The sequence below is a fragment of the Plasmodium gonderi genome, assembly GCF_002157705.1.
Source record: "Plasmodium gonderi DNA, contig: Chr08, whole genome shotgun sequence".
Classification (NCBI taxonomy): domain Eukaryota; phylum Apicomplexa; class Aconoidasida; order Haemosporida; family Plasmodiidae; genus Plasmodium; species Plasmodium gonderi.
This window is the reverse complement of record NW_021628933.1, coordinates 175,160-200,555: the sequence shown is the minus strand read 5'-3', so window position 1 is coordinate 200,555 and position 25,396 is coordinate 175,160. Positions and strand designations below refer to the sequence as shown.

Here is a 25,396-nt window from a genome sequence, read left to right as displayed (position 1 = left end):
ATTTCCACTGTTTTGTTCATTCCAAGGTTTACTATTTTTTATCAGTAATTTTTTTATCATATATTTTTTACCTCTTATTTTTTATCGCTCATTTTTTACCTCTTATTTTTTATCGCTTATTTTTTATCCTTCACCTGTTCTCTATTTTTACCCTTCAAACGTCACTTACATTTCGTTCCTCTTTGTTAATGACCAACCCGTTATTTTAAATTAAAAATTATTTTAAAAAAAAACAGATTCCCTAGTGTATGTACACCACTCATATAGATAAATGTAGAACCCCATATTTAACATGGACTATCCGTGAAAAGTATCAAAATTATTTGATCTGGCTTGAACACCTACTTTCTGGAAGTACAAATATTTAAGCCTTTTCTCAGAATCGATCGTGCATAAAACATCATCCAGAAATAAAATGTACGGTAAAACACACCTGCAAAATATATCCCGTTTTACCATTTCGAAGGGTCTGTAAAATGAAATGGGGAAAAGGGGAAAAAGGGGAAGGCAAAAAAGTGTGTGCAGATTAGAAAATTATTACGTAAATGAGATATTGTGACATGAAAAGATCGAAATTAAATCTTCACAAATGAAAACAACATCCGTGCATGTGCTATGATGCATTTCGCGGTGGCATATGTTCCCCACTGACCTTATAATAAATACAATACACATTACAATTAAAGTCATGAGGGAAATATTCATTTTTAAACCAGAGAGCCAGGCATCCATGAAACTCCAGTATATAACATTTATTATGGATAACCAAATGATGTACATATACCACATAGATTTTAAGCGTTGCATAATTAGAAAGTAGAAAATTGGAACAAAAAAAAATAGCCCAGATAGGGAAAACATGCTGCAACTGTGTAGATTGGGGAACATGAGGAGGAGACCATTTGTGTATTTTTATGTATGTATATGTGCTTGTCGGTGTGTGTGACAGGATCGAAAAAAAAAAAAAAAAAAAAAAAAAAAAAAAAAACATATGAACAGTTCAGGTAACGCAATGCAAAACCTTGCTCAACATTGCAACAATAACAGCTAGAAGGAAAATTCAAAAAATCGTTTTAATAATTAATGACAATTTCGAACTTGTATGTCCTTTCTAGATTCATCAGAACATTTTTATCTAATCTCCAAAAATTCTTGTAAACTAGAAATATCGTCCAAAGGTAATCAAATATAGACAAGACCAAACTGGAAAGTGAACAACAGGTGGATAAAAAAAGGAAAAAAAAAATTTACGCATGTACATGATGCCTATAAACAACGCAGGTAAGTATAGTGAGGATTTTGACCAATTGATGGTGGTTCCCATTGATGAATGTTATTTTTCATTACATAAAAAGGGACAAAAGGGAAAAACGCATTTTAATTTTGAAAATAGTTCTCGGATTTAATGATCTGGTCTTTATTATCGGCCAAATAATGAGAGCAAAAATTGGTGGCGTGAGTAGAAATCTGGTCATAAAAATTGTTGAGAAGCTAGCCATTTTGAACTGAAAAAGGGTATTTAAAAAAAAAAAAAAAAAAAAAAAAAAAAAAAATACATAAATATATATATATATATATATATATACATAGCATATACATGTACATACACATAGGTACACACATAGCTGCGCACAATTTATGCATTTTGGAAAGGCCTCCAAATTCACGTTTCGAGAAGAAGCTACTTGAGTTGCCTTCTACATGGAATTATATATGAACCAATTAGTTAAGGTTTTAAGGACGGTACACGGTCAATATTTGTACTGGCTCATTTTTTTTTTTTTTTTTTTGTGTTTTCCCCATTTTGATCTGCTGTATTTCTTACTAAGGAATAGGATGCGCTAAGTTGTATAGGAGCGATTCTCACGAAAACGGAGGAAAGGTGGAAAATAAAAATTAAGATAATATGTGAAATGTAATTTTCCACGTGGTACACAAAATCAACAGAATTAGACCAAAGTATATAGTATCGTTCAATTTTTTGGTCGACAAAAGCTAAAAGATGGTCTTGTTTTGGTGATATTCCCTGTCTGAAATAATTGCCCTGAACAACTGAGTTGACATTTTCTATATATTTTAAGAGCAATTTAATTTTATATATGCACACATAAAACAAGCAGGAAAAATTTATAAAAACTATTTTTTCTTCAGGTGCTAATTCGTTATCATGATAATATTTGAGAGATGATGAAGAAAAATTTTCTTCTGAGTAGTCCATTTTTTTTGGCATTGGTTTGCTTGAGTAATTTGCACTTTGGTCACTGTAACTTTTGCTTTGCTCGTTTCGTTCGTTTTTCCCGTTTTGTTTGCTCATGTACATGTTCATATAATTATTTTGATTGTTTGGACGATACACTTTTTTATCGTTTAAGTGGGAGCGGAATTTTGCGCCAAGTTGTACATTAAGTCTATGTTTTGCGCTAGCAGTGAAGGAAGGACAACTAGGGTCATCATTCCTCTCATTACAGTTCACATTTTCTTTTACCTCCTTTGTGATGTCCTTATCACATATTTTATGTTCCATTCTTACATTTTTTTTTGCAAAGAAAAATTCGAAACCATGTTCCTTTTTCTTTATGAATTTTTTCTTTACATTTTTTGCTTCCATATCATTTTTAGTGTGGACCTTATGTTTGTTCACCATTTGTGTGATATTATCTATGGTCTTTTTCTTATCCTTTTTATTTTTAAAAACTTTCATGTTGTCACATTGCAAGATTACGCTTCCTTGAACATGTCCATTCTGTCTATCTGCTTCATATTTGGATTCAAACATTTGTTCACATGCTTTAACATTTTTCTGAGTAATTTTTTTTTTTTTTTCTTTTCTCTTTTTTATTTTTTCCCTATAAGGAGTGATATTTTTTGCTTCCTTTTTGGCAATGATATTGCTAAATATTCCACCAATGGAAGTGTCCATTTGTAGGTTATCTATATCAGTGCGCACATTTCTCTCCGAAGGACCCATTAAATTTTCAACATTTATCTTATTTGTTTTAGAATTTTTATTCATAAAATCGTTGTCAACGTTGCTTTGGCTTTTCCCCATCTGCTTCTTTTTTTCATCATCACTATCAGCTTTTTTTTTTAAATGGCCCTCTACAAAATTATTTTGTCTATGATATGTTTTTATAATTTTTTTCTTTTCTCTTCTTCCCCTTTGCGACATTTTCACTGATTCATTGGCTTCGTTTAGACATTTTCGTTCTTCCACTTTTTTTTTTTCACTTTTATGAATATTATTTTTATGGCCATGAGTTAGGCGGTGAACAGCACTGACATCCTGATTATGTTGTTTGGAAATTCCCATTTGTTCATACGATTGTGGGATGTTCTCTGTTTTTTTTTTTTTTTTTTTTTTCTTTTTCCTTCCCATGTCTGAACCCTTTGTGCAAGTTGTACCGTTTTTAATATTATCATTTTGATTTAGCTTATCCCGTGTAATGTTTTGAAAAGAAGAAAATTCTTTATAGTTGATCCCTTTTTTTTGATACGTGTGTATTTTTTTTTTTTCTTTGCTTTTTTCATCTCGTTTTATTGATTTAGGATGATGAGCTAGATCTGGATGAGAGTCAGAGTCGAGTGACTTTCTTTGCAAGTTGATAATTTCGATTAGAAAATGAATATTTCTTTTATTTTCATTAGAATATAATTTCATAAATTCCTTTTTCTTTTTTTCAATAGCAGAAGTGATTAAGTATAATTTTTTATGATACAACACTTTGAGACAATAATATGGTGGGTATATAGAGAACATTTTTTGGTTCTTTAGTGTGTAGAATTTATTTGATAATCTGCTAGAAATCATTCTCAAATTTTGAGTTTCTTTTTCATTTCTTAAATGAACTTTTGGAATATTTTCACAAAAAATATTCCATTTTATATACATGTAATTGTTTAAGTCTAGTAAAATATCAGCTAGCTTTAAGAAACAAATTTCTTGATATTCAGTTATATAAGGGAACATTAGAATCATACTTTTTTGGCTTGTTGAAGAGTTATATATAACTTTTGAAAAATAATACAAATATCTGTAAAATAGGATACTGAGACTAAAGGCAATTAATAAAAATAAAAAAATGTAAATATCTATAGTACTTGAATTTATCGAAACATTTATTATAAGAATGGTAAGAATTAAAAAAGAGTCTAAAATGAATAAATTTCGTAGGTGATATCTAGTGAAGTAGAACATTACACATATGGGAAAAAAGACAATATTATTAAAACATCCATTTAATTCTAACAATAAAAATGGTAACATACAAGATATGAACAAAAGTACAACAAATAAAATATCGGACAGGATATATCGCTCAAATGCTTTTTGTATTGAAAAAATTATTAAACTTATAATAAAAAGACCTCCTTGTAAATTTGTTGCTAGATCTCCTTTTACTTTATGTTTTGATAATCCCCCTAGAAGAAATAACGAAATGTTTAACAGACACAATCCTGCCGTTGTGTCTTGGGGGTCTAACACAAATACATTTTTCAGGTCTTCTCTATTGAAGAACGTAGTCCTTCGTATAAAAAGAGGGTGATATCAACATGAACATTTATTTAATTGAAAAAGTAAAATATGGCGATGTATTGCCTGTTTACACTTTACGTGATTCTTGCATGATGCCATTTGATTGATAAGACAGTACACGACATTTTTTTTTTTTTTTTTTTTTTCATAATTAGTACCTCGTTTTAATGTCCTTCTCAACCATGAAAGATTTCTTCTTGCCGCTCGATAAGTAAGAATAATACTCATTCGTAAAATATTTCAACATGTTTGAAAAAAATTAAAAAAAAATAAAGTTCTAAATTAGTGTACAGATCATATAATTAAATACAGTAGATTTATGTAAAAAATACGTTGTTATCATAAAAAAGGGAATTTTTCTTATGCAAGAAAAAAAGTATACGCCAAATATTAAAATTTTGTTTTCTTTTCCTACTATACCGCTTGGGTGTTTTTCACTTTGGGGAGTTTACTCATAGAATGAAGAGAAAAGCTTAAGCACAGTGACTTGTAACTAATTTGTCTTTGTTGTGCAGGTTGTTTTATTTTTTTTTTTTAATGAGATAAACTTTTTAAAAAGAAAAACTTTTCATTTTATGTTTTATGCAGAATGTGTATGGTTACATGTGCGTAAGAATATATATAAATGCAAATCTTAAATAATGGCTTAAGTTTTATAAAACGTGATGAGTGGCTCGACCTTTTCCCTTTTTTTCATTTTTGCAAAAGTGTGCGAGTGTTAACAACACCAGAAAGGGGGGGGGGTAAAAAATAGTTAATAATTATGACCTGGTCAGAAATTAATTCATGTGCATATTTGGATGTGTGATATACAAAAATACACATAGATTTTATCAGGTCTGCGCATACGTTCTGTAGGTCATTTGAACTTATATAAATAAGTTTCATTTTTCTTTTACAATTCAAAGAAATATATCCAAAGTGTGCAGATTATAAGAATAATCATACCTCCCCATACTATACATAGAGTTTTCATTTTAAAAAAAAAAAAAAAAAAATAATATCCTTTATATATTGAGCTAGAGAGATATGTCCTATCTCTTTTTCTTATTGACAGGTTGGGAGAAATATACGATAATGTGTTTATGCAAAAGTGGAGATTTGGGATAACGATAAATGTGAATGGAGTGTGGTGTGTGCGGAAAAATATATGCACAAAAATTTAAATATATGTTCGAATAAAAATGAGTTTGTAATAATTGCTCTTTTACTTTTTGTTCTGTGCTACTTTGGTGAAAAAACAAAAAGGATATATATCAAACATTCTAAGGAAAAAAGTCGTAAAATATTTAAGTGCTATTTTTGAGCACAAGAAAAAAAAAAAAAATAAAATAAATATATATGCTATAACCGTACATATGGTTACAAGGAAAGGTTGAAAAAAATATATTAACCGTGCATATTATTGATGGGTTTTATAAAAAAAAAAAAAAAAAAAAAAAATAGCCATTTTGTGTGCAAAAGGTGCAATAATTCTAAAGTGAGCATACCAATGGGTATATATAATATCTTACGTAATTCCCAAAAAAATGAACCTGATGGGGAGAATAAGAGAACTATTTTGTATATATATATATATATATATAAATTATTTCACCTGTGTTTGTGATATGTTTTTATTATATAAAAAATACACAGTTTGGGTTTCTTTAGCAAGGACACATATATAAATATATACCCAGCTTTTAAATGAATTAACGCATATACAGTTTTGTTTTTTTTTGTTTTTTTTTTTTCTTTTTTTAAAACGGATTATATATTCCCCCATTTGTAAAAGTTTGTATTACAGCATTTTCACAGAAATTTTTAAATAAACTTGTCTTCATTATTTAAAAAATCTCTTTAAATTGTGCATAGTCATGTAAGTGGAAGGGGACAACATGAAACGTGTGATTAATTAATAACATAGAAACCTGCATCCCTTTACCCATTTGGAAAAAATAAAAAAAAGAAAAGAAATCTATTAATTTAATTATCAAATATTTTGGGACGTCCACTGGGGTGGGGGCTTATCATATTTTTTTATTGTCGCTCAAGCGATAATTAAGCAAATAAATACATGTGTGCAGACAAAAAAAAAAAAAAAACAAAAAAAAACACATATATATATATATATATATACATACGTACATACATATATGTGATCCCCTTATTTGCAAGAGAGGAAAAGAAGCATGAACACAGTGTTAATAAAAATTACCTAAAGTTTCGACGCAGTCACACATATAGCCACTTGGGGATTTTTCCCCACTTTGATATTACCCCAATTTTTTAACAAAATTGCTGGAATTATATTGAATGACGTTTTTAAAATTTTCTAAGAATTTGAAAATTTTAATATTTTTATCGTTTCGCAGGAAAAATATAAACGAAGGGAAAATTTTCACTTTTGTTTTTCTCACCTATATATCCACTCCAAAATGGGCAAAGCCGTGGAAAAGTAATTTTTGTTTTGATGAATTAGGCATTTAAGGAGAAGTAAAAGTCAGATACACTTTGTAATTGAGGATGATGCATAAGTGTGCTACCATTAGTATATATGATATGCTTACATATGTTAGAACGTTTGATATATTATGTATTTGTGTTGCTTACTAATATATAAATTCATATGTATGTACACAGTGTGGCATGAATTAAATATATACAGTGCAAAATGCATGTGGTAAAATTGCTTTTAAAAGGTTCCTTTAACAAACTGCCACCTGACGCGTCAATAAGTATTTCCACTACAGCATCATGTGTGCAATGAGTGAATGTATATATGCTATGTATATGTATATATATATATATATATATATATATACATATATATATATACACATATATGTATTGAATTTTTTTTACATTTTTACTGCTCTTTTGGAAGAAAAAAATTCCTTTATAATTTTAAAGGACTGAAAACGGTGGAACAGCCAGTTTGCGAAATTTTATACAGTTTCGATTTTGATGTAATTTTTTTTTTTTTTTTTTTTTTTTTCCTCCATTAATAAACGAACATGTCAACTGTTGAGGAGTTAAAGTTCATTTGGAATTTTTTATTTTCGAATATTACTTCAGAAAAAAAAGTAGAAGAAATAGAGGAAGAAAAAAAATACGAAGAGAATATTATTTTATTGAAAAAGTTAATGAGAACTGAGAATATAAAGTTTGAACAAAAATATAACGCATCAAACATTTTAGAAAAATTAAAAGAAGTAAAAGATATTAAATATGAAGATACGTTGAATGAATATGCAAACAAATTTTTAGTATTTTTAAAGGAATCCTTTGAAAATGTAGCAGACGAAATTCAAATAAATGACAAAATAAGTTACAGAAGAAATGAATTAATAAAGCAAGATTTAAATTATAAACTACAAAATGTGAGTAATAATTACAATTTAGATTACATTAATATGAACAAATGCTTAGGAACGGAAGATTTTGAAAATCAACTAAATGCAAGCTTGAAGTTTAACTCTCTAAAGGATATTTTAAGTAAACTATTAATACAAATGAAGGAACACGAAAACCACTATAACAATTTAACAGAAATGGATAAATTTCTAGATGTCAAAATTTATGAAGTTCAAAAATTTTTGAACAATGCTGAGGAGGAAAAATCGTAAAAATTCTAGTGTTGTTGAAATGTACACTAGAAAAGAAAAAAACAAGTTCAGTAATATGGGAAATGCCAAATATTTTAGTATCTTATATTATATGTATTGTACATATCATATGACAAAATGTATTATAAAATAGAGGATACTTGCTTACAGTAACTCCACCTAGTCATTGTTTCGGGAGTATGGATGCGTGTGCAGCTCATTATGCATGAATTGCATATAAATTTTTCTTGGTGTTTAGGATTATTAAAAATTTTAATTAGTTAGTTGATATATAATATATTTGAGGTTATTGAATTGATAATTATAAAAGTATTGGATTTTTTTTTTTTTTTTCAAATACGTTTTTTTATTTAATATGGAAAAGGATTTAATGAGAAAAAAAAAAAAAAAAACCTACCCACTTCCCCCCCTCAAAAAAAAAAAAAGAAAATTTCACCCATTGGATATTGACGTAACCATATTTTTTATGATTATAATTTTTTTGGAAAAAAAAAATCATACGGCGTTATTGGAAAAATACAGTGATTTAATTTTTTACTTCCTTTATGTTATTACTTCGGATTTGTTATATTGCTGTCATGTTGTTATTATAAATATTATAATTTCTTCTTTCCCTTTTACTGTTTATTAAAGAGTTATTTAAGAGCACATAATAGGGTGGTTGTGAAATATTTAATTAAAGAAACAGACAATTATCTTTTTTTTATTTAACGAATTTGTTGGGTGCGTTTTTTTTTTTTTTTTTTTCTTTTTTTTAATTTTCTTCCTTTTCAAATCTTTTTTATTTTTTATTTTATTTTTTTTTTTTTTTTTGTAAAATGGTCACATTTTTGAAAAGATAAAAGGAACGGAAATTATTATTATAAGGAAATATATAATGGAATATTTTATTTTTTTTCTTTTTAATAATATATGGGATGATATGTAAATAGGGGAAAAAGTAAGGAAATAGATTTAGACACATATAAATGATAGCTTGTTGAGGAAAAAAAAAAAGGAGGGGAGGGGGGGGGGAAATTCAGTTGAATATTGTACACTCACAAGAAAGCATTTGTGCATTAATATATAAAAGAACATATACAGTATACACACACATTTACATAAGTTAATATATGTACCTGCAAGACTTATTAAGAGGTCAGTATATATTTATTATTGTAAATTTGAAAATTTTTACAACACACAAAATGAGATGGGGTGGGTGGAGAGATTACTATTTTAATCTTTGTTTTTTTTAGTTTATACAGACAAATATGTACATGTATAGTAATGAGGGGACAATTTATGGATACTCAATTTTATTTTATTTATTTATTTTTTTTTTTTTTTTTCAAACATGTTGTTTATTTTAAAAATGTAATGGGGAAAAAGCTATATAAATTTTAAAATAAGGGAGATGATGAACTTATATATTTGCACAATATCACACACACGTTTTAGAAAAATGATACATATAAATTTGAATGGAATTACTTTGTTTTTCTTTGTTAATTAAAAAAAGTATATGAAAAAAAAATGATGACAAAATAAAGGAAAACAGAACAAATATAAAGGAATACAATTGTGTATTTTATTTATATGGCTATGTAAGAAGTTTGTGTATGTATTTTTATACGTAGGCAATGGGAGTTTACTGGGTAATGTTAAAAAAAAGGGGGACAAAGAAAGTGGGATAAAAAAAAGGGCTATATTTAAGAAGCTATTTATTTTGCTAAAAAACTACGGTTATATTTTTACTTTATCTGGTACAGTTTTTTTTATTTTGTTATTTTATTTTATTTTTTACTTTACCTGAATGGTTCAGAATTATAAGCCAAAAATGTATGACACCATATGAGTAAAGCACAAAAAAAAAAAAAAAAAAAAAAAATATAAGTATAATAAAAGTAAAAAAAAATAAGGATACAGATAATGAAGTACATGGAAAGTGCAAAAGAATTGCATACATAGATATATACATATACATACGTTCACGTAAGCATTTTGATGTTCACTTAGACAACCCTTCCAGATTGAATATGCAACAGACATTGACTTGAGTAAAATCCAAGATGGATATAAATCTGATATATATATATATATATATGTATATATATATGCATCATTCTTTTTGGGAATAATTTGTGCATAAAAAAGGTTTTAAACATGTTTTACTATTCTAACTAAGCATGTGGGGTATTAAAACACGTATGTTTATCCATTTTTCATTATAACAAAACATTGCTTAAAAAGTGGAATATTTAAGAACAGACGATAGAAGCTGATAAATATTTTACAGTGCATTTCTGCAACATTAAGAATAATAAACACTGAAAAATGTTTGTAGCAGAAGTAACTGCAATGGTGATAAAATTGCATATCTGAAAAATGAAACGGAATTAGTTAATCGTGTGGAATTGAAGTACACAATATTAGAGTCATGTAAGGATTATTAATTCTTTTAATTTTTCTCACACGTGCCAATCATGCTTGGGATAGTTGGATATTGATATGATTTTGCAATATAATTGAAAAGTATTGTTCATTTATTTACACGCCCTTGCACCCCATGTGAGACTGTTTTGCATTAGAACGCCAGTGCGTACATAAAGTAATTCATACATGTGTGTGGAAACAGATATAAACATAAATATAAGCATAAATAGGAGTAGAAAATGTAAACATATATAGGAGTAGAAAATATGCGCAGAAAATATGAACATTTCAGACATGTTAATGCAATACGGATAAGGGAAAAAGTGGCATGAGACATGAAAAATGACAATACACATGTGTGCTCATGTGCAGTTAGGTGGAACAGCAAATGCATTGTGAAAGGTGGTTTTACTTCGGTATGAAGCTATGGTACAAAGTGTATACTTTTATTTTAATTCATTTGTGTAATACTATAAATGGAGTGTATAAGAATATACATTTATGTAATCTTCGAATGTAAAACACGTTTTTTTTTAAGTTACAAGTTTCAATTGAGCTCCTTGCTGACTCTGTGTGTTCATTGGTAGATGGAGATACCAAAAGGAAATTCAAGTAATAATGGCTGTTCTGTACGTACGATGATGCACAACACATGTCAATCCTGCACAAACCTATCGCCTACAAGTCCAAGTTTTTTGAAATAATTCTGGGCAGCAAATAACGGTATGCATAAACGCATTGTAGTTGCTAAAATTTGGACCACAAATTGGACCACAAATTGGAAGACTTAGACGCATGAACATAATTCATCAACACTGTGCTCAGCTTTACATATACATATTTAAATGGATAGGACACTCGAAGAAAGAGTAACAAATATAGCATACATACCCCTTTAGCAAAATATTTTTAAAAAAGTGCCAATTCTAAAGGAAGATAAAAAAAACAGTTACACGATGAGTTGTGTAAAAATTTATTCATTATACATTCTATTATACCATGCATGGATCAGGGAAAATAAATAAAAAAAAAAAAAAAAAAAAAAAAAAAAATTATTTTTGCAGGGAACCAAGGTGTAAATAGAAAAAAAAAAAAAATAAAATAAAAATAATCAAAACGTAATTATATATACATGTACAAATATGTTATGTATAAACGGTTAATAATTTATAAAGTTACAATGGAACGGAAGTAGTAAAAGTGTGAGTACTGGTTTTTTTTTATTTACCCTTTTACATTTTTGCATTTAGGAATAAAAGAAAACTTTATCTTATTTTATGAATTCATATGTATATGCATGACAAGCACAGAATTATGTATTATGCATATATATACATCGTGCAATATGTATATAGATATATATCGATCACATTGTTTTATATATATGAGCATAAATATTGTTCAATCATCAATTTTCCCTAATTGGAGTTGCCTTTCCACATGACATGGTAGTATGTCGGAGGGGTTGGTTGGCATGAACAAAAAAGTTAAGCAAGTGACGAGAAGAAAAAAAAAAAAAAATCAACACACATCCCTGCTGCTCTAAGTATATATATGTAGTACGTATGTATGTACATGTGGAGAGAGAAACATGTCGAATACTTACTGGTGAAGTTTTGGGGTCCATAACGTCGGATTATTTTACTGATACCTATGTTTTCTCACTATTGGCCCATTTTGAGAAAACCAAAAAAGTGAGTAATAAAGTGAGAAAAGAAGGAAAGAAGAAAAGAAGAAATAATTTGTAATTTCACCCAATCCAACCAGATAACGACACAAACAAAAAAGCAATAAATGATATATGAGCTCATGAAAGTAGTGTCCGAACGTCCTAGTTTCATACATAAAATATAACCCCATATCCCCTGAAACATCGAAAAGAGTCAAAAGAAAAGAAAAAAATGGTAAAATAAAAAATAAGCTATATATGAAAATAATTAGCGCAATTAAGAAAATATTAAAGTGGAAAAAAAAAAAAAAAAAAAAAAAAAAAAAAAAAAGGAATGAAATGAAATGAAAGAAGAACCCTCACTTATCAGAGATCAGAATTTTGCAAAGCTATAAGCTTCATCATATCACAAGTTGATACATTTTTTACATGCATATAAGTATGGGTATGGGATTGGTATCCATTCTATTGCCATGTATTTTTTGCTGATATCGGAAGAAAAACGGGAGGAAAAGAACATATATAGGGATCTAAGCAAAAATCTTTGTGCATATATATATAATTATAGCATCCATAATACACATACATGTAATATGATGTAGCACTCCTTATTGTGTAGTTATAATTACACTGCGTATATTATGTACGTGCAGAATTATATACCCTTCTCCACATGTGCATTATCGTGTATGTAATTTTATACGTGTGGGAATCTTCATATGGTGCACGTTGTTATTCAAAACAGTTTTAAAACCTGCCACATATATACATATATTATCAGCTCACTTTATAAAATACCATTTTTTCACATCAAGGACCAACCCCCACCACTTTTTATTTTTTTATTTAATTGAGAATGAAGTAGAAGAAGCAGGATAAAAATCGCACAATAGGGATTTTATTTTTATTCTTTATTTTATTTTATTTTATTTTTTTTTACTATTATACAATATTTTTATTTATTTATTTATTTATTTTTTTTTTTCCTATATAAATCACTTTTATTTTATTTTCTTATTTGGATAAACATTTAAAAGCAAAACATGTTTCAATTGAATTAAGAATTTGCATATATGCATTATATATATATATATATGTATACTTATACATGTATATATACTATATACATTTGTATGTTTCATTACCCCTCTCTTTTTTTTTGGTTATTTCATTTATTTACCTTTTTTGCCTGTGTAAAATTTTATTTGGAAGTTTTATACAAAATAATATATAAAGAAATATCACCATTTTGAGGAAATAAAAAATAAAAAAAAAAAAAAAAAAAAAAAAAAACAGTACATACTTTTTGTACACTGAGCCATAAGAGTGAGGGAAAAAAAAAAAAAAAATTCTCTGAGGGCTAATAAATGTATAGGCCTTAATTTATGCGTAAAAATGGAGAGGCCCTAATTTATGCGTAAAAATGGATAAGCTATAATTCATGCTTATAAATGTATGGATCATAATTTATGTATGACGCAAGCATAATACATTATTTCTTTTTCTTTTTTTTTTTTTTTTTTTTTTTTCCCTTTTTTTAAACATATAACTCTACCCCATTAGAGGAAGAGATTATTTTAAAGCTAATTTTTAAACGCATCTTCTCTTTTCACTTTGCATTGGTAGTATAATTCTTTCCTTTTATATTCCCCCAAAGTTTCTAAAGCTACCCAAAGGGAATCTAGGGAAATTAGTAGTATTTGCACATATATATATATAAGGAACATTTTTTGCGCACCTTTTTTGGGTCCCCATTTTGAGCCCCTATTTGGTGCGCAGAATTATCGCACATTTGTTACTACTTAGCCATACGAATTAATTGATCCCATCGCATACTTTTTTTTTTACTTCCGTGGAAGGAAAAATTGAATCAATCAGTTCATTTAAAAAGAGTTTGATTGTGTATAGGCACGTGTGACATAGGATGGGTAAACATAACAATTCCAAACGAAAAGAAGAAACAGCTGAGAAATATTATCAAAAAGAAGATAGACACGAGAAGAAAGTTGAAAATAAGAATCATTTGGATAAATCAGATTATTACATGAAGCATAATAAGGACTCTTACTACATGGGAGAAAATAGAAGATACACATCTAGAAGTAGAGAAAAGATGATTGGTGGAAGAGGAGGCATTGGTGGTGGAGATCATCGAAAGAATGAACGTAACTACAGCGGAAATAGGAAATTTTCCCAAGACAATTATAATAACAAAAGAAATGAAATGCAAAATATGGAAAGAAGTAGAAATTATTCAAGAGACAGGAAAGATTATGCACAACATTCACATCGTCAACATAATCGTGAACATGTGAATGAAGGTAATCATCGTGGAGGTCATAGTCGAAGTCGTACTCATAGTCTTAGTCCATATCATCACAAAATTTCACGTGACAAATATCATAATAAATCACCCAAGAGGAATTTTTCGAAAGAGAGAAATAGAAACGCAACCGTGTATGATGATCGAGATGGTGAACGAAAGCGTCTGGAGAGGCAGAAGTATGAGAAGGAGGACAAAATGAAATGGGACCCCAAGAGTGGCGATTATTACAATCATCAAGGTAGGCACGCACAGGATAGAAATGCACAAGATAGATATGCACAGGGTAGAAATGCACAGGATAGATATGAACATGATAGATATGGGAATGATCGACACACAAGAGAGCGTTTTCCAAATGAGCGCTATCCAAATGAGCGCTATCCAAATGATCGCTATCCAAATGATCGCTATCCAAATGATCGCTACCCACAGGAGTTAGCATATAGGAGAGATGCAGAACAGAATAATAACAAGGCTTATGAGTACCAAGAGGAAAGAATGCATTTTAGAAAATATTCACCAGTTGGAGAAAGACAAAGATATAGACATGATAATGATTTCTATAGAATGAACAACAACAATATAGGCATGATGAGGAGGGAAAAAGGGAGAGATATGAGAAATTTTTATTATAAGAAAGCAGATCCATGTAAGATTTTTGTAGGAAATATATCAGCAGATGCAAGAGAAGATGATATAAGAAGAAAATTTTCAAAGTATGGAGACATTGTAAATATGCAATGGAAAATAAGATTTGCATTTATAGAATATGCCAAAGCATCACATGCACAAGATGCTATAAAAGAAGAAAATGGACATTTTTTTATGGGAGAAGAATTAAGTGTTCAAGCACACCATGCAGGTAGTTATTTTCATAACAACAGAAATGACAATCGATATTATTTTCACAAATATGGAAATAATTATTCCCCTAATAGATATGAAAATCGAGAGAAAAAGAATTCCTTACGAATTGTTGTGAAAAATGTGGATGAAAAGGCAAGCTGGCAGGATTTGAAAGATTTTGGGAGAGAAGTAGGATCAGTTAATTATGCAAATATTATTCAAGATGATAACAGGAAAAAATTTGGAATCATAGAATATTACAATTATGAAAGTGTGAAAAAAGCAGTAGAAGTTTTAAATGGTAGAAAGTTCAATGGAATTACTGTAGAAGTAATGAAATTTTTAGATTCCCCTCTATATATGAAGTTTAACAAGAAAGACACAAATTATCCTACTCACCATGTTTCTGATAAAGACAGAATGTATGATCGAGATGGTTATGATGTTGATAAGAATGGTCAGAGGAGAAAGGATCGTTTTCTTGATAGATTTAGTGATGGAAACAGTGATCAACCAAATGGAAAAGTGAACACAGAACACAGACGAGGATCGGGAGTGAACGACAAGAGAAGGGAAGGGAACTCAAAGGATAAAGAAAAAGAGAAAGAAAAGGAAAGAAATGAAGAAATGAGTACGCAAAATCGAGAATACAAGAAAGAGGATGAAGGTATGGTTAGGCAGAGCCAGTTAAGTGATAAGAAGTCAAATGACAATGGTAAGGATGAAGAAGGAGAAGTAGAAGTAGAGGAAAAAAAGGGGTTAGATGAGGTGGAAAAATTGAGAACCAAAAGGAGAAGCGAGAGAAGTGAGAGAAGTGAAAGAAGTGAGAGAAGCGGAAGAAGTGAGAGAAGCGAGAGACGTAACGAACAACGTGGAAGTAGCAAAAAGAGGAACAAATACAGAACAGGTGGAGGAAAGGGATCTTCGACTAGTGCAAGACAAGAAAGGAATAGCATAAGTGGTGAAAATGAAAGTGAGAGAGAATGTGAAGCTGAGATAGTAGGAGATCAACAAATGTTTGTAAAAGGAAAAGACAAAAAAGATGATTATTTGATGGAGAATGAAAGAGAAGATGCACTTAAGAATGATAGGGAATTAAGTACACGTGGTGATGATGATGAAGAAGAAAATATGTATAAGAGTGATGATGAAGGAAGTATGCTTGGCTCGACAAATGCAATAGGTAAGAGTGAAAATAACTCAGGTCCCAGTTCAAAGGATGGCATTGACCGCTATAGAAGTAGAAGTAGAAGCAGAAGCAGAAGCGAAGCCAGGAGCAAAAGCAGAGGTGGTAGCAAGAGTAGAAGTTTGAGTGTGAAAGTGAAACAGGTATCGTCTCATAAGCGAAGCAAGAAAGGAGGAAAAGGAGGAGGAAAAAGGTCTAATAGAGCTTCACAGGGTTCTAGCACCACACGAAATTTAAGAGATAATTATTATGATGACAAAGTGAACAATGACAAATGGTCAACTTCGAAAAAGGCATGCATAAATAAGGGAAATTCCACCGAAAGCGGTTCTTAATTCCTGGGATTACTACAAGAGTAGACAAAAAAAAAAAAAAAAAAAAAAAAAACAAACAAAAACGAAACAGTTCTGCATTGCTTCTCTGTCGTGTACACAACTTATGTTGATTTTTTTTTTTTTTTTTTTTTTTTTTTTTACAATCAGATTTTTACTATTGTGCCACTTGGACAATGGAAGCAGCTGTGTGTACTTAATTCATTTGTTCGTTCGGTCATTTATTTATTCTTTTTTTTTTTTTTTTTTCACAAATTTTAATTAATTAAAATGTATTTACCAACTCGTATGGTACTACGCATGAAATGTGTTAAATGTACATTTATTTCATTTTTACCCTCTTTTTTTTTTTTACACGCCTTTTAAGGATCGTTACATACACAATCTCACAGAAAAAAAATCCACATGCATGCATGCAGTTTTCAAGTGTGCAAGAATAAATTAATTTTTCACACCATTACACACTCATTTTGCCACATTCTTTGCAAATAAATCAATGGTTCATTTTCTTCGAAATGAAAAAAAAAAAATAAAAGAACACAAAAAAGAGAGGAAATAAAATGGCAGCATATGGCCCTGATGGGGTGGGGGTGGGGAGAAGTAAGTTAAATTTCCTATTCCATCCATTCACACTAACGTGAAAATAAGAATGCAAAAAAATGGATATGCATTTTTTATGGTGTGAAATTTTAAATGCACATATCATTACGAAGAAGCTGAAAGAGGAAGAAAAGAAATGGGCCTTTTAATTTTTACAATATTTGATTAACAGTCACACATAATGAGAAAAAATCGGCATATGGGCTCAAACACAATAAACGTTGCCAAAAATAGATCTGCATAAACAGGTTGGAAATTCTTTTGCTTCAAATCTTTTGTTAACCATTTTAATGGAGGCACGCTAGGTATAATGGTTAAGTGCGTCTTAAACTGCATTCAAATGGGTATGGGAAATTCTCAATTTTAGTGGAGTTTTATTTTTATATTATTTTTCTAGCTATATATATTGTTTGTATTTTTTAAAAATATTTTGATAAGGGTGTCTTTTGGGATCTCCTTTTGTGAATACCATCTTACATGTTAACATCTGTGTGTTCATCATCCACTGTTGCAGCAGGAGTCTAAAATATAGCTCAAAGCTGACGAAAAATGTTGTGGATCACACACATATATATATATATATATATTATACACCACTGCTGAAATGTCAAAATCGTGTGCAAAAGTGCATCTTTCAATTTGTGTACATAACATATAGAATCATGAGTTTTTTGTGTCGAATTTGTTTTCATTTGCACGTAATATCTACAATTCTTCACAATGATTGCATGGATACTTGCAAATGTATTCATACATAAAAGATGAATATTTTAATTTGCATGAACATGGTGTACATGGGAAATTTTGTAAAGTGACAAATGAGCATGTGGAGATGGTTGTGGATGGGTGGTAAAATGAGCATTTTGACTCTTTTTCTCATTTCGTTTGTTTTAAGAAGGATATACAAATTTTCTATATGTTCATATGATATTTTTTTATGAAATAATATACACAGTGGATGAGTCGTCTATTCATGCATGGAAGAAATACATGGAAAGGAAGCCAGAAGAATACACAAAAATATTTGTATAATTATATTAAAAACATGTAATTGTAAGGGAAAAAAAAAAAAAAAAAAAAAAAATTTATAACTGTTATGCATAGAAGACAGTTACAACGCCTGCTTTGTGTATAAATACAATTCGGTCTATATAATTTATAATGAGTTGATTTCTCTGTAAAAAATATGTTCTCTATAGTATATGTACTCACATTGTATGAACCATATAAGAAATGAGGTTATATAGGGGTGAGGGGTGGGGCAAGGACAAATAGAATCGAATCAAACGTTAAGTGAAGAATAATATGTATATACAAAATGTAAAAAGTCTAAGAACATGTATATTTTAACACGTATAATATTAAACAATTCTGAACTTGAGTAATTGGTACAAAGGGGGTGGGGAAAAGGAATGTAGAAAAAAAAAAAAAAAATTAAAGATAAGATACATCTTAAGGATTAAAAAAAAAAAAAAAAAAAAAAAGCAAAAGCAAAAGCAAAAGCAAAAGCAAAATTTGTACAATACCTCTAACCTATGTGAATATATGTATTTCTGGAAAACCTCAAAGCAAGTAATCGTCCTTTCCTTTTTTCTGTCAAATGTTCAGTTGACATTAACATTAGTGGAATTGAACATAGCCTCGCCTTACAGCCCCACGAACAACATAGACGCTATGGATTTGTGAGTGTGATGAATATGACACTTATACGTGAATGCAAACATACATGAACGCAAATATTTATAAATATCCAAACATATCTTATAATATACAAAATTCATATATGTCCATGTATACACTAATATATGTTATGCATAAAATATGGACAAAAGGAAAGCATCTTATAAATTACATATACATGTGAAAGAAAAAAAAAAAAAAAAAAAAAAAAAAAAAAAATCCGTTTGCACTTCTACGCGCTAAGTTCTTTTCTTTCTTTCCTATATGTTTTTTTTTTTTTTTTTTTTCTGTTTCCTTTTTGTTTCCATTTTATTTATAGCATTGTTTTTTTTTTTTTTTTCCATTTTTTAGAGAAAATAATAACATATGAAGATTACGTGAGCATGTTAATAATACATATTAATATGTAGAAATATTTCATAATGTTATATTTAAGTTAATTGTTTTTTTCTTTTTTTTTTTCTTTTTCTTTTTCTTTTTTTGTTTTTTTTTTTTTTTTTTTTAAAGAGCAAAAGTAAAAAAAAAAAAAAAACAGGAAAACAAATGTGCTTATTTAATTGATCATATACATTTTTACGTTATGTAAAGCTTTTATATAACTTTATACATCAAAATAATTAATTCCTAATACTGTGGATTTTTCATGTTAAGCATAGAGGTTCCACACATATATATATATATATATATACATATATATATATATATATACATATATATATATATATATACATATATATATATATATATATATATATAAAATCTGTTCACTTCTCCCCCCCCGCCCCTCTTTCCTCTTCCTATCATCTCCTGAATATGAACACAAACACTAACATGTCGTATATTTCATCCTGATGTTTGTATTTGTATATACGACCAATTGACCAATTGTACATGAACTTAAGCATGCTTACGCATGCGGGTTGCGTGTATATATGCATTTTATATGTGTATGACATTTTACAAACATATATGCATACACGAACAGGTGCATATGTTTTTCCACTTCCATAACACTCACCTCCGAATGTACACAGATAAGAATTCAATGAAACAACGCACATTCCTCCCCCATTTTTATTTTATTATTTTATTATTTTATTTTTTTTTTTTTGTTTCATGTAAATTTTTTTTTTTTTTTTTTTAATTAAGAAAAATTTGGAACATATATAAATATATATATGTACATATTGTGGAGAAAATATAAATTGCTCATGTGATTATACCCCTTCGCTGACGAATATGCAAGTATTTTTTTTTTTTTTTTTTTTTTTGCTTCAGCAGACACTGTAGCAACAGAAAGTGAAAAACGTGAAATGTGAATGCGAAATATTAATGCAAAATGTTAACGTAAAATGTTAACGCAATATGTGAAGAGGAAAATTCGAAATGCATATGTGTACATACTCGTACCCATAGGATATACTCATCGCATGGTTAAATTGTAAAAAAATATATTAATTGTACCATATTGGCCAAGTCTTTCTCGCTTTTTTTTTTTTTTTTTTTTTTTTTTTTTTTTTTTTTTTGGGGGGGGGCGCTTGACACATGCCTCTTGTTGATCCATTTCCACCTCGTGTCCTTTTTTTTTTTTTTTTTTTTTTTTTTTTTTGTCTAACATATGTACATATATATGTATGTATGTATAGCATCCATTTTGTTGAAAGAAAAACGTTCATATTATTATGAATCAAGTTGACGATTATGAATACTTTTGTCATAGTTGTGAAAATGTGAAACGAACAAGAGATATTGAAATTATATCTGGAGGAGAGATAAAATGTAAGAGCTGCAATAATGTGGGATTTGTAGAAAAAATTGACGAAGATGATCCACTAAGTTTTCATTCCATGAATTCAAGCAGGGATAGACGAAATAATCATGAAGAAAATGCAAACAGTGTTTTTGTGAGTAATTTAAATACTCTATATGGAAATGATAGTGCTAGCAGTAGAACCTATAATTCTGGAAATAATGTTGATGTCAATACAGGTAACAATGACAGGAATAGACAAGGGAATACAAGCAACAATAACAATTTTTTTGGAACGAATGAAAATTTTTTTAGCGATTTGATGATGTTTAGAAATATATATCAGCAAATGTTCAATACCAATTTAAGACCAGCTGATACAGATATCCATTTTACTGCGAATTTTGGTTCACCCTTCGCCTCAGAAGGAGAAGCAGCAGGAGCAAATAGTGACCCTACATCTAGAAATGATGCACACGGTAGTAGAGTTTTTTTTGGAAGAAATTATATATACAACAATGGAAACATTGGCAGTACGAGCAGCGGTGCTAATAGATCTGGGGATAGTAATAGAACCGGGGATGGTAATAGAACCGGGGATGGTAATAGAACCGGGGATGGTAGTAGAACCGGGGATGGTAATAACAGTGGAGCGAACAGAAACCAGAGAAGAAGCCCAAGAATTATCACTAGAGCTATTGATATCACAAACATTCCATTGAATTCTCCATTAAGATTAAATTTCCATGACTTGATAGATAATATTTTAACAAATTCATTTGATAACATATCTCTGGATCAAGTATTAACAATAATTATGGAAAGTGACCCATCAAGAAATGGCCCTCCACCAGCATCTGAAGCTGTTATAAAGAATTTAAAATTAGAAGTATTAACAAAAGAAAGAGCAGAAGAATTAGATTCCTGTGCTATATGCAGAGAAGAATATAAAGAAAATGACGAAGTTCATAGAATAACAGATAATGAAAGATGTAGACATGTTTTTCATACTTCATGTATTATTCCATGGTTAAAAGAAAGAAACTCTTGTCCTACTTGTCGCTTTGAACTCCCAACAGACGATCATGAATATAATTGTAAGAGAGAGGAACTAAGAGAAAGAATAAATTCTGAAATTTCTAGGAATAACAATACCGTTAATAATTCCGATACAGTAAATGAGGTTGATGGCAGTACTTATATTAGTAATGGTGCTGCAGCAAGTTCTAATCTTAATGAAGAGAGAATCTCTGGAAATGATGATGCCACCACAACCCCATGTAGGAATGATAATCACGAGATAGAAAATCAGAACAGTGATCCACATTCTCAATCAAATGGTTGTACAACACAACCAAATGTGAATTCAATTGAATACAACAGTAGTAGAGGTGTAGATGAAGGAATTACCAATGTTGCTCTCTCAGAAGAGTACGATGTAAATGTAGTTGAGGAGGGACTTGGGTCAGCTCAAACACAAAGCATTTTACAAAATATTTTTAACACATTTATATTTGGTAATAATGAAACAAATAGAGTAAATCAAGTTATCAGTACTCCACAAACATTTCCTGTAAGTAGCAACCGGGATGCGAATAGCCGTCCAAATATACCTGAACAGGGACAGGTGAAAGTCGAAGAAAATAACACAGATGTATCGGCTACCATGGGTGGTGAGGGTAGCGAATCCAACAAAAATGAGGAAAATGATAAAGGCAATAATGATCACGTCAATGTGAACCCGAATGGCAGTACCATAGGCCAGAACCCGAATGGAAGTAACGTGGAGCAGAACCCGAATGGCAGTACCATAGGCCAGAACCCGAATGGTAGTAATGCAGGGCAGAACTCAAGCGGAGGTACCATAAATGAGAACCCATCTGGAGTTGGAAATTTCAACCATGCTCATATGAGGGGAAGATTTTATGGAACCATGCCCAATGTATTTAACATAACAGAAAATGTATTCGACCCTGTGAATATATTTGGAACATCTAGCATGTTTTCTACAGGAAACGGATTCTCTCCTACCACAGGATTTGTCACATCAGCGACATTTGGTACAGGTCCCAACAGAATTGAGGCATCTGCATTTATTGATGTTGCAAATGCACATATAAGAAATATGATGAATAGGGATGTAAATGGAAGGGAAATGGAATTAACTCCAAATATAATTAGCAACATTAATGAATTATGTGAAAGAACAGATAACGATGGCGAGTTGAATCGCATAATGAGTAGTACAAATGGGTTCAGCAGTACAAACGTTGTAAATAGTATAAGCAGAACAAGTGATACCAGTTTTGGTAACGAAAATAAGGAGTGTCCAAGGGGTAATGTTGATGGAGATTCCTGTAACAAAAGTGAAAATTATTCCATAAGTCCAAGTGCAAATGGTAATGGTAGTGTGATAGGAAATAGCCAAAATGAAAGAAATGATTCTAAGGAACTGCAAAGTAGAAGCACGAGGAGTACATCTAAGAAGAACGAAAAACGGATTTATGAAAAGGTGAATTTATCATACAGTAATGGATGTAATAGCAACAACAGCAGTAGAGGAAACTGCAGAGATAATAGTGACATTGAAAAAGAAGTTATTCGAAAGAAATCCAAAAACAATGAAAGTGATGAAAGTCCACCAAATAATTGCAACACGTGTAATGATACGGATGTGAACAATGTATCTACCCTTCTTGGAATATCAAATAAAACGACAAGCAATAACAAAGATGATGATAATATTGATGCTGGTGGTAATGATGATGTAACGAAGGACGAAACGAGTGATGTCAATAAAAATGCCCAGAAAAAACAAAGCACTGTAAAAAAATATCTATTTGATAAATTTAATTGGCTAAAAGGTTATGATAGTAAAGATAAAGCAAAAAATGACAACAATGAAAACTCAAATCACAGTGGAAATAATACAGACGATAATAATATCCCTCAAACGGAGGAGAATGAGGACAAAAATGAGAGTTCAATGAATTCTGAAGGCACTGGAAAAAATGATAGTTCTAGTGTGCCAAATTTTTCAAAAAATAATATAAAGCGGGACTACCTCTATCTCAACGAGAATGGAAGTGGGAGTGGAAGTGGAAAAAGGAAAAGTAGTAATTGTGATGAACAGAAGAGTGAACATGCTCATAGCACGAAGGAAGATTAGTGCCAAGGGTAATCCATACAGAGATATATCTATATATCGATCCATATATATGTGAATATGTGAATGTGTGAATGTGTGAATATTTTTTTTTTTTTTTTTTTTTTTTGCTTAAAAGCAAATTGTTCATCAAGAATTATATAAATATATATATATTAAGTTTACAAAACATACATCGTGTATACGTGTTTGGTGTTTGGTGTTTGGGGTAGTGAAAAGAATTTGTTACATGCACATTTAGCATATACTTGGAGAGAGGACGGGCAAAATGAGAACCATAATTTTTCCTTATTTTTGGTACTCCATAGGAATGAAAAAGGGATAGAAAAAGTACTCATGTTGTTTGTTTATAATTCTATTTTAAAATATACATGCATACATACATGCATGCAATACATACGTACATTCATGCAATATATACGTACATTCATGCAATACATACATATATACATATGTAGATATAGACAGATAGATAGTTCATAGAGGTTTTTTGGTACGTTTTATGCACACTTCTTTTTTAAGTCCTCTGTTTTTACCATATTTTACTCAGTATGAGATAAGTATACGGTCAGCAATGATGCATTTGCATAGACTCGCAGTGTCAAATGCGTATGTTTATGTATGTATGTGTATGTTCATGTATGTATGTATGTGTATGTTCATGTATGTATGTGTATATATATACATTTGTGCATACCTATATGTAGGCGTACGTCTTGTGAATTTGTTCTTTCGATATTTTTATCACTTTCCACACATTTAAAAACTGCAACCTTCATTTTTATAAAATAAAAATGAACTCATTTTGTTTATATTTTTAAATATGTGAATTTTTTTTTTTTTTATTTTATTTTTTTTACATAAAACAAAACCCATATTTAAACATATGAAAACTATTGGAAGCTGTGAAAAAAATAGTGCAATTTAATTTTATTGTATTATATGACATAATTATTGTTTTTTTTTTTTTTTTCCCCTATTTTTACTTGTTTTTCTTTTAAAAACATGTTTGAAGTTGGATATATGATAATATAAAAACATTTCCATATGCGTGTGTGCTACTACTTCTATATATATATATATATATATATATATATATATATATATACAATATGCATATATATTTATATAAGAGCTTGCTTTTTTTTTTTTTTAAAGTTTGTTTGAAATGATATATCCTCCCTTCCCTTGATACTTTCATACTCAATTAGTTCACGATTTTTTATTTTGACATGTTTTACTGCTTTATTTTTTTAATTGTTTAAATTGTACTGGAGTATT

The 25,396-nt window shown here is 29.6% G+C and overlaps 4 protein-coding genes across 4 annotated transcripts; 3 read left to right on the top strand and 1 right to left on the bottom strand.

Moving 5' to 3' along the window:
- Window positions 1-297: 297 nt before the first annotated feature.
- On the bottom strand, window positions 298-4,781 carry PGO_080330 (hypothetical protein, conserved; the record flags this gene model as incomplete). The annotated part of the gene is made up of 6 exons (XM_028687257.1): window positions 298-469; window positions 653-868; window positions 1,099-1,203; window positions 1,348-1,505; window positions 1,826-4,523; window positions 4,693-4,781. The coding sequence occupies 6 exons, from the start codon at window positions 4,779-4,781 to the stop codon at window positions 298-300; spliced, it is 3,438 nt and encodes a 1,145-aa protein (XP_028543058.1).
- Window positions 4,782-7,533: 2,752 nt separating this feature from the next.
- On the top strand, window positions 7,534-8,145 carry PGO_080320 (hypothetical protein, conserved; the record flags this gene model as incomplete). Its single annotated transcript, XM_028687256.1, has 1 exon — window positions 7,534-8,145. One exon carries the CDS (start codon window positions 7,534-7,536, stop codon window positions 8,143-8,145), a length of 612 nt encoding a protein of 203 aa, XP_028543057.1.
- A 6,128-nt stretch (window positions 8,146-14,273) lies between these two features.
- Window positions 14,274-16,922, top strand: PGO_080310 (RNA-binding protein; the record flags this gene model as incomplete). The annotated part of the gene is made up of 1 exon (XM_028687255.1): window positions 14,274-16,922. The coding sequence occupies one exon, from the start codon at window positions 14,274-14,276 to the stop codon at window positions 16,920-16,922; it is 2,649 nt and encodes an 882-aa protein (XP_028543056.1).
- A 3,959-nt stretch (window positions 16,923-20,881) lies between these two features.
- Window positions 20,882-24,118, top strand: PGO_080300 (E3 ubiquitin-protein ligase; the record flags this gene model as incomplete). Its single annotated transcript, XM_028687254.1, has 1 exon — window positions 20,882-24,118. The coding sequence occupies one exon, from the start codon at window positions 20,882-20,884 to the stop codon at window positions 24,116-24,118; it is 3,237 nt and encodes a 1,078-aa protein (XP_028543055.1).
- Window positions 24,119-25,396: the final 1,278 nt, after the last annotated feature.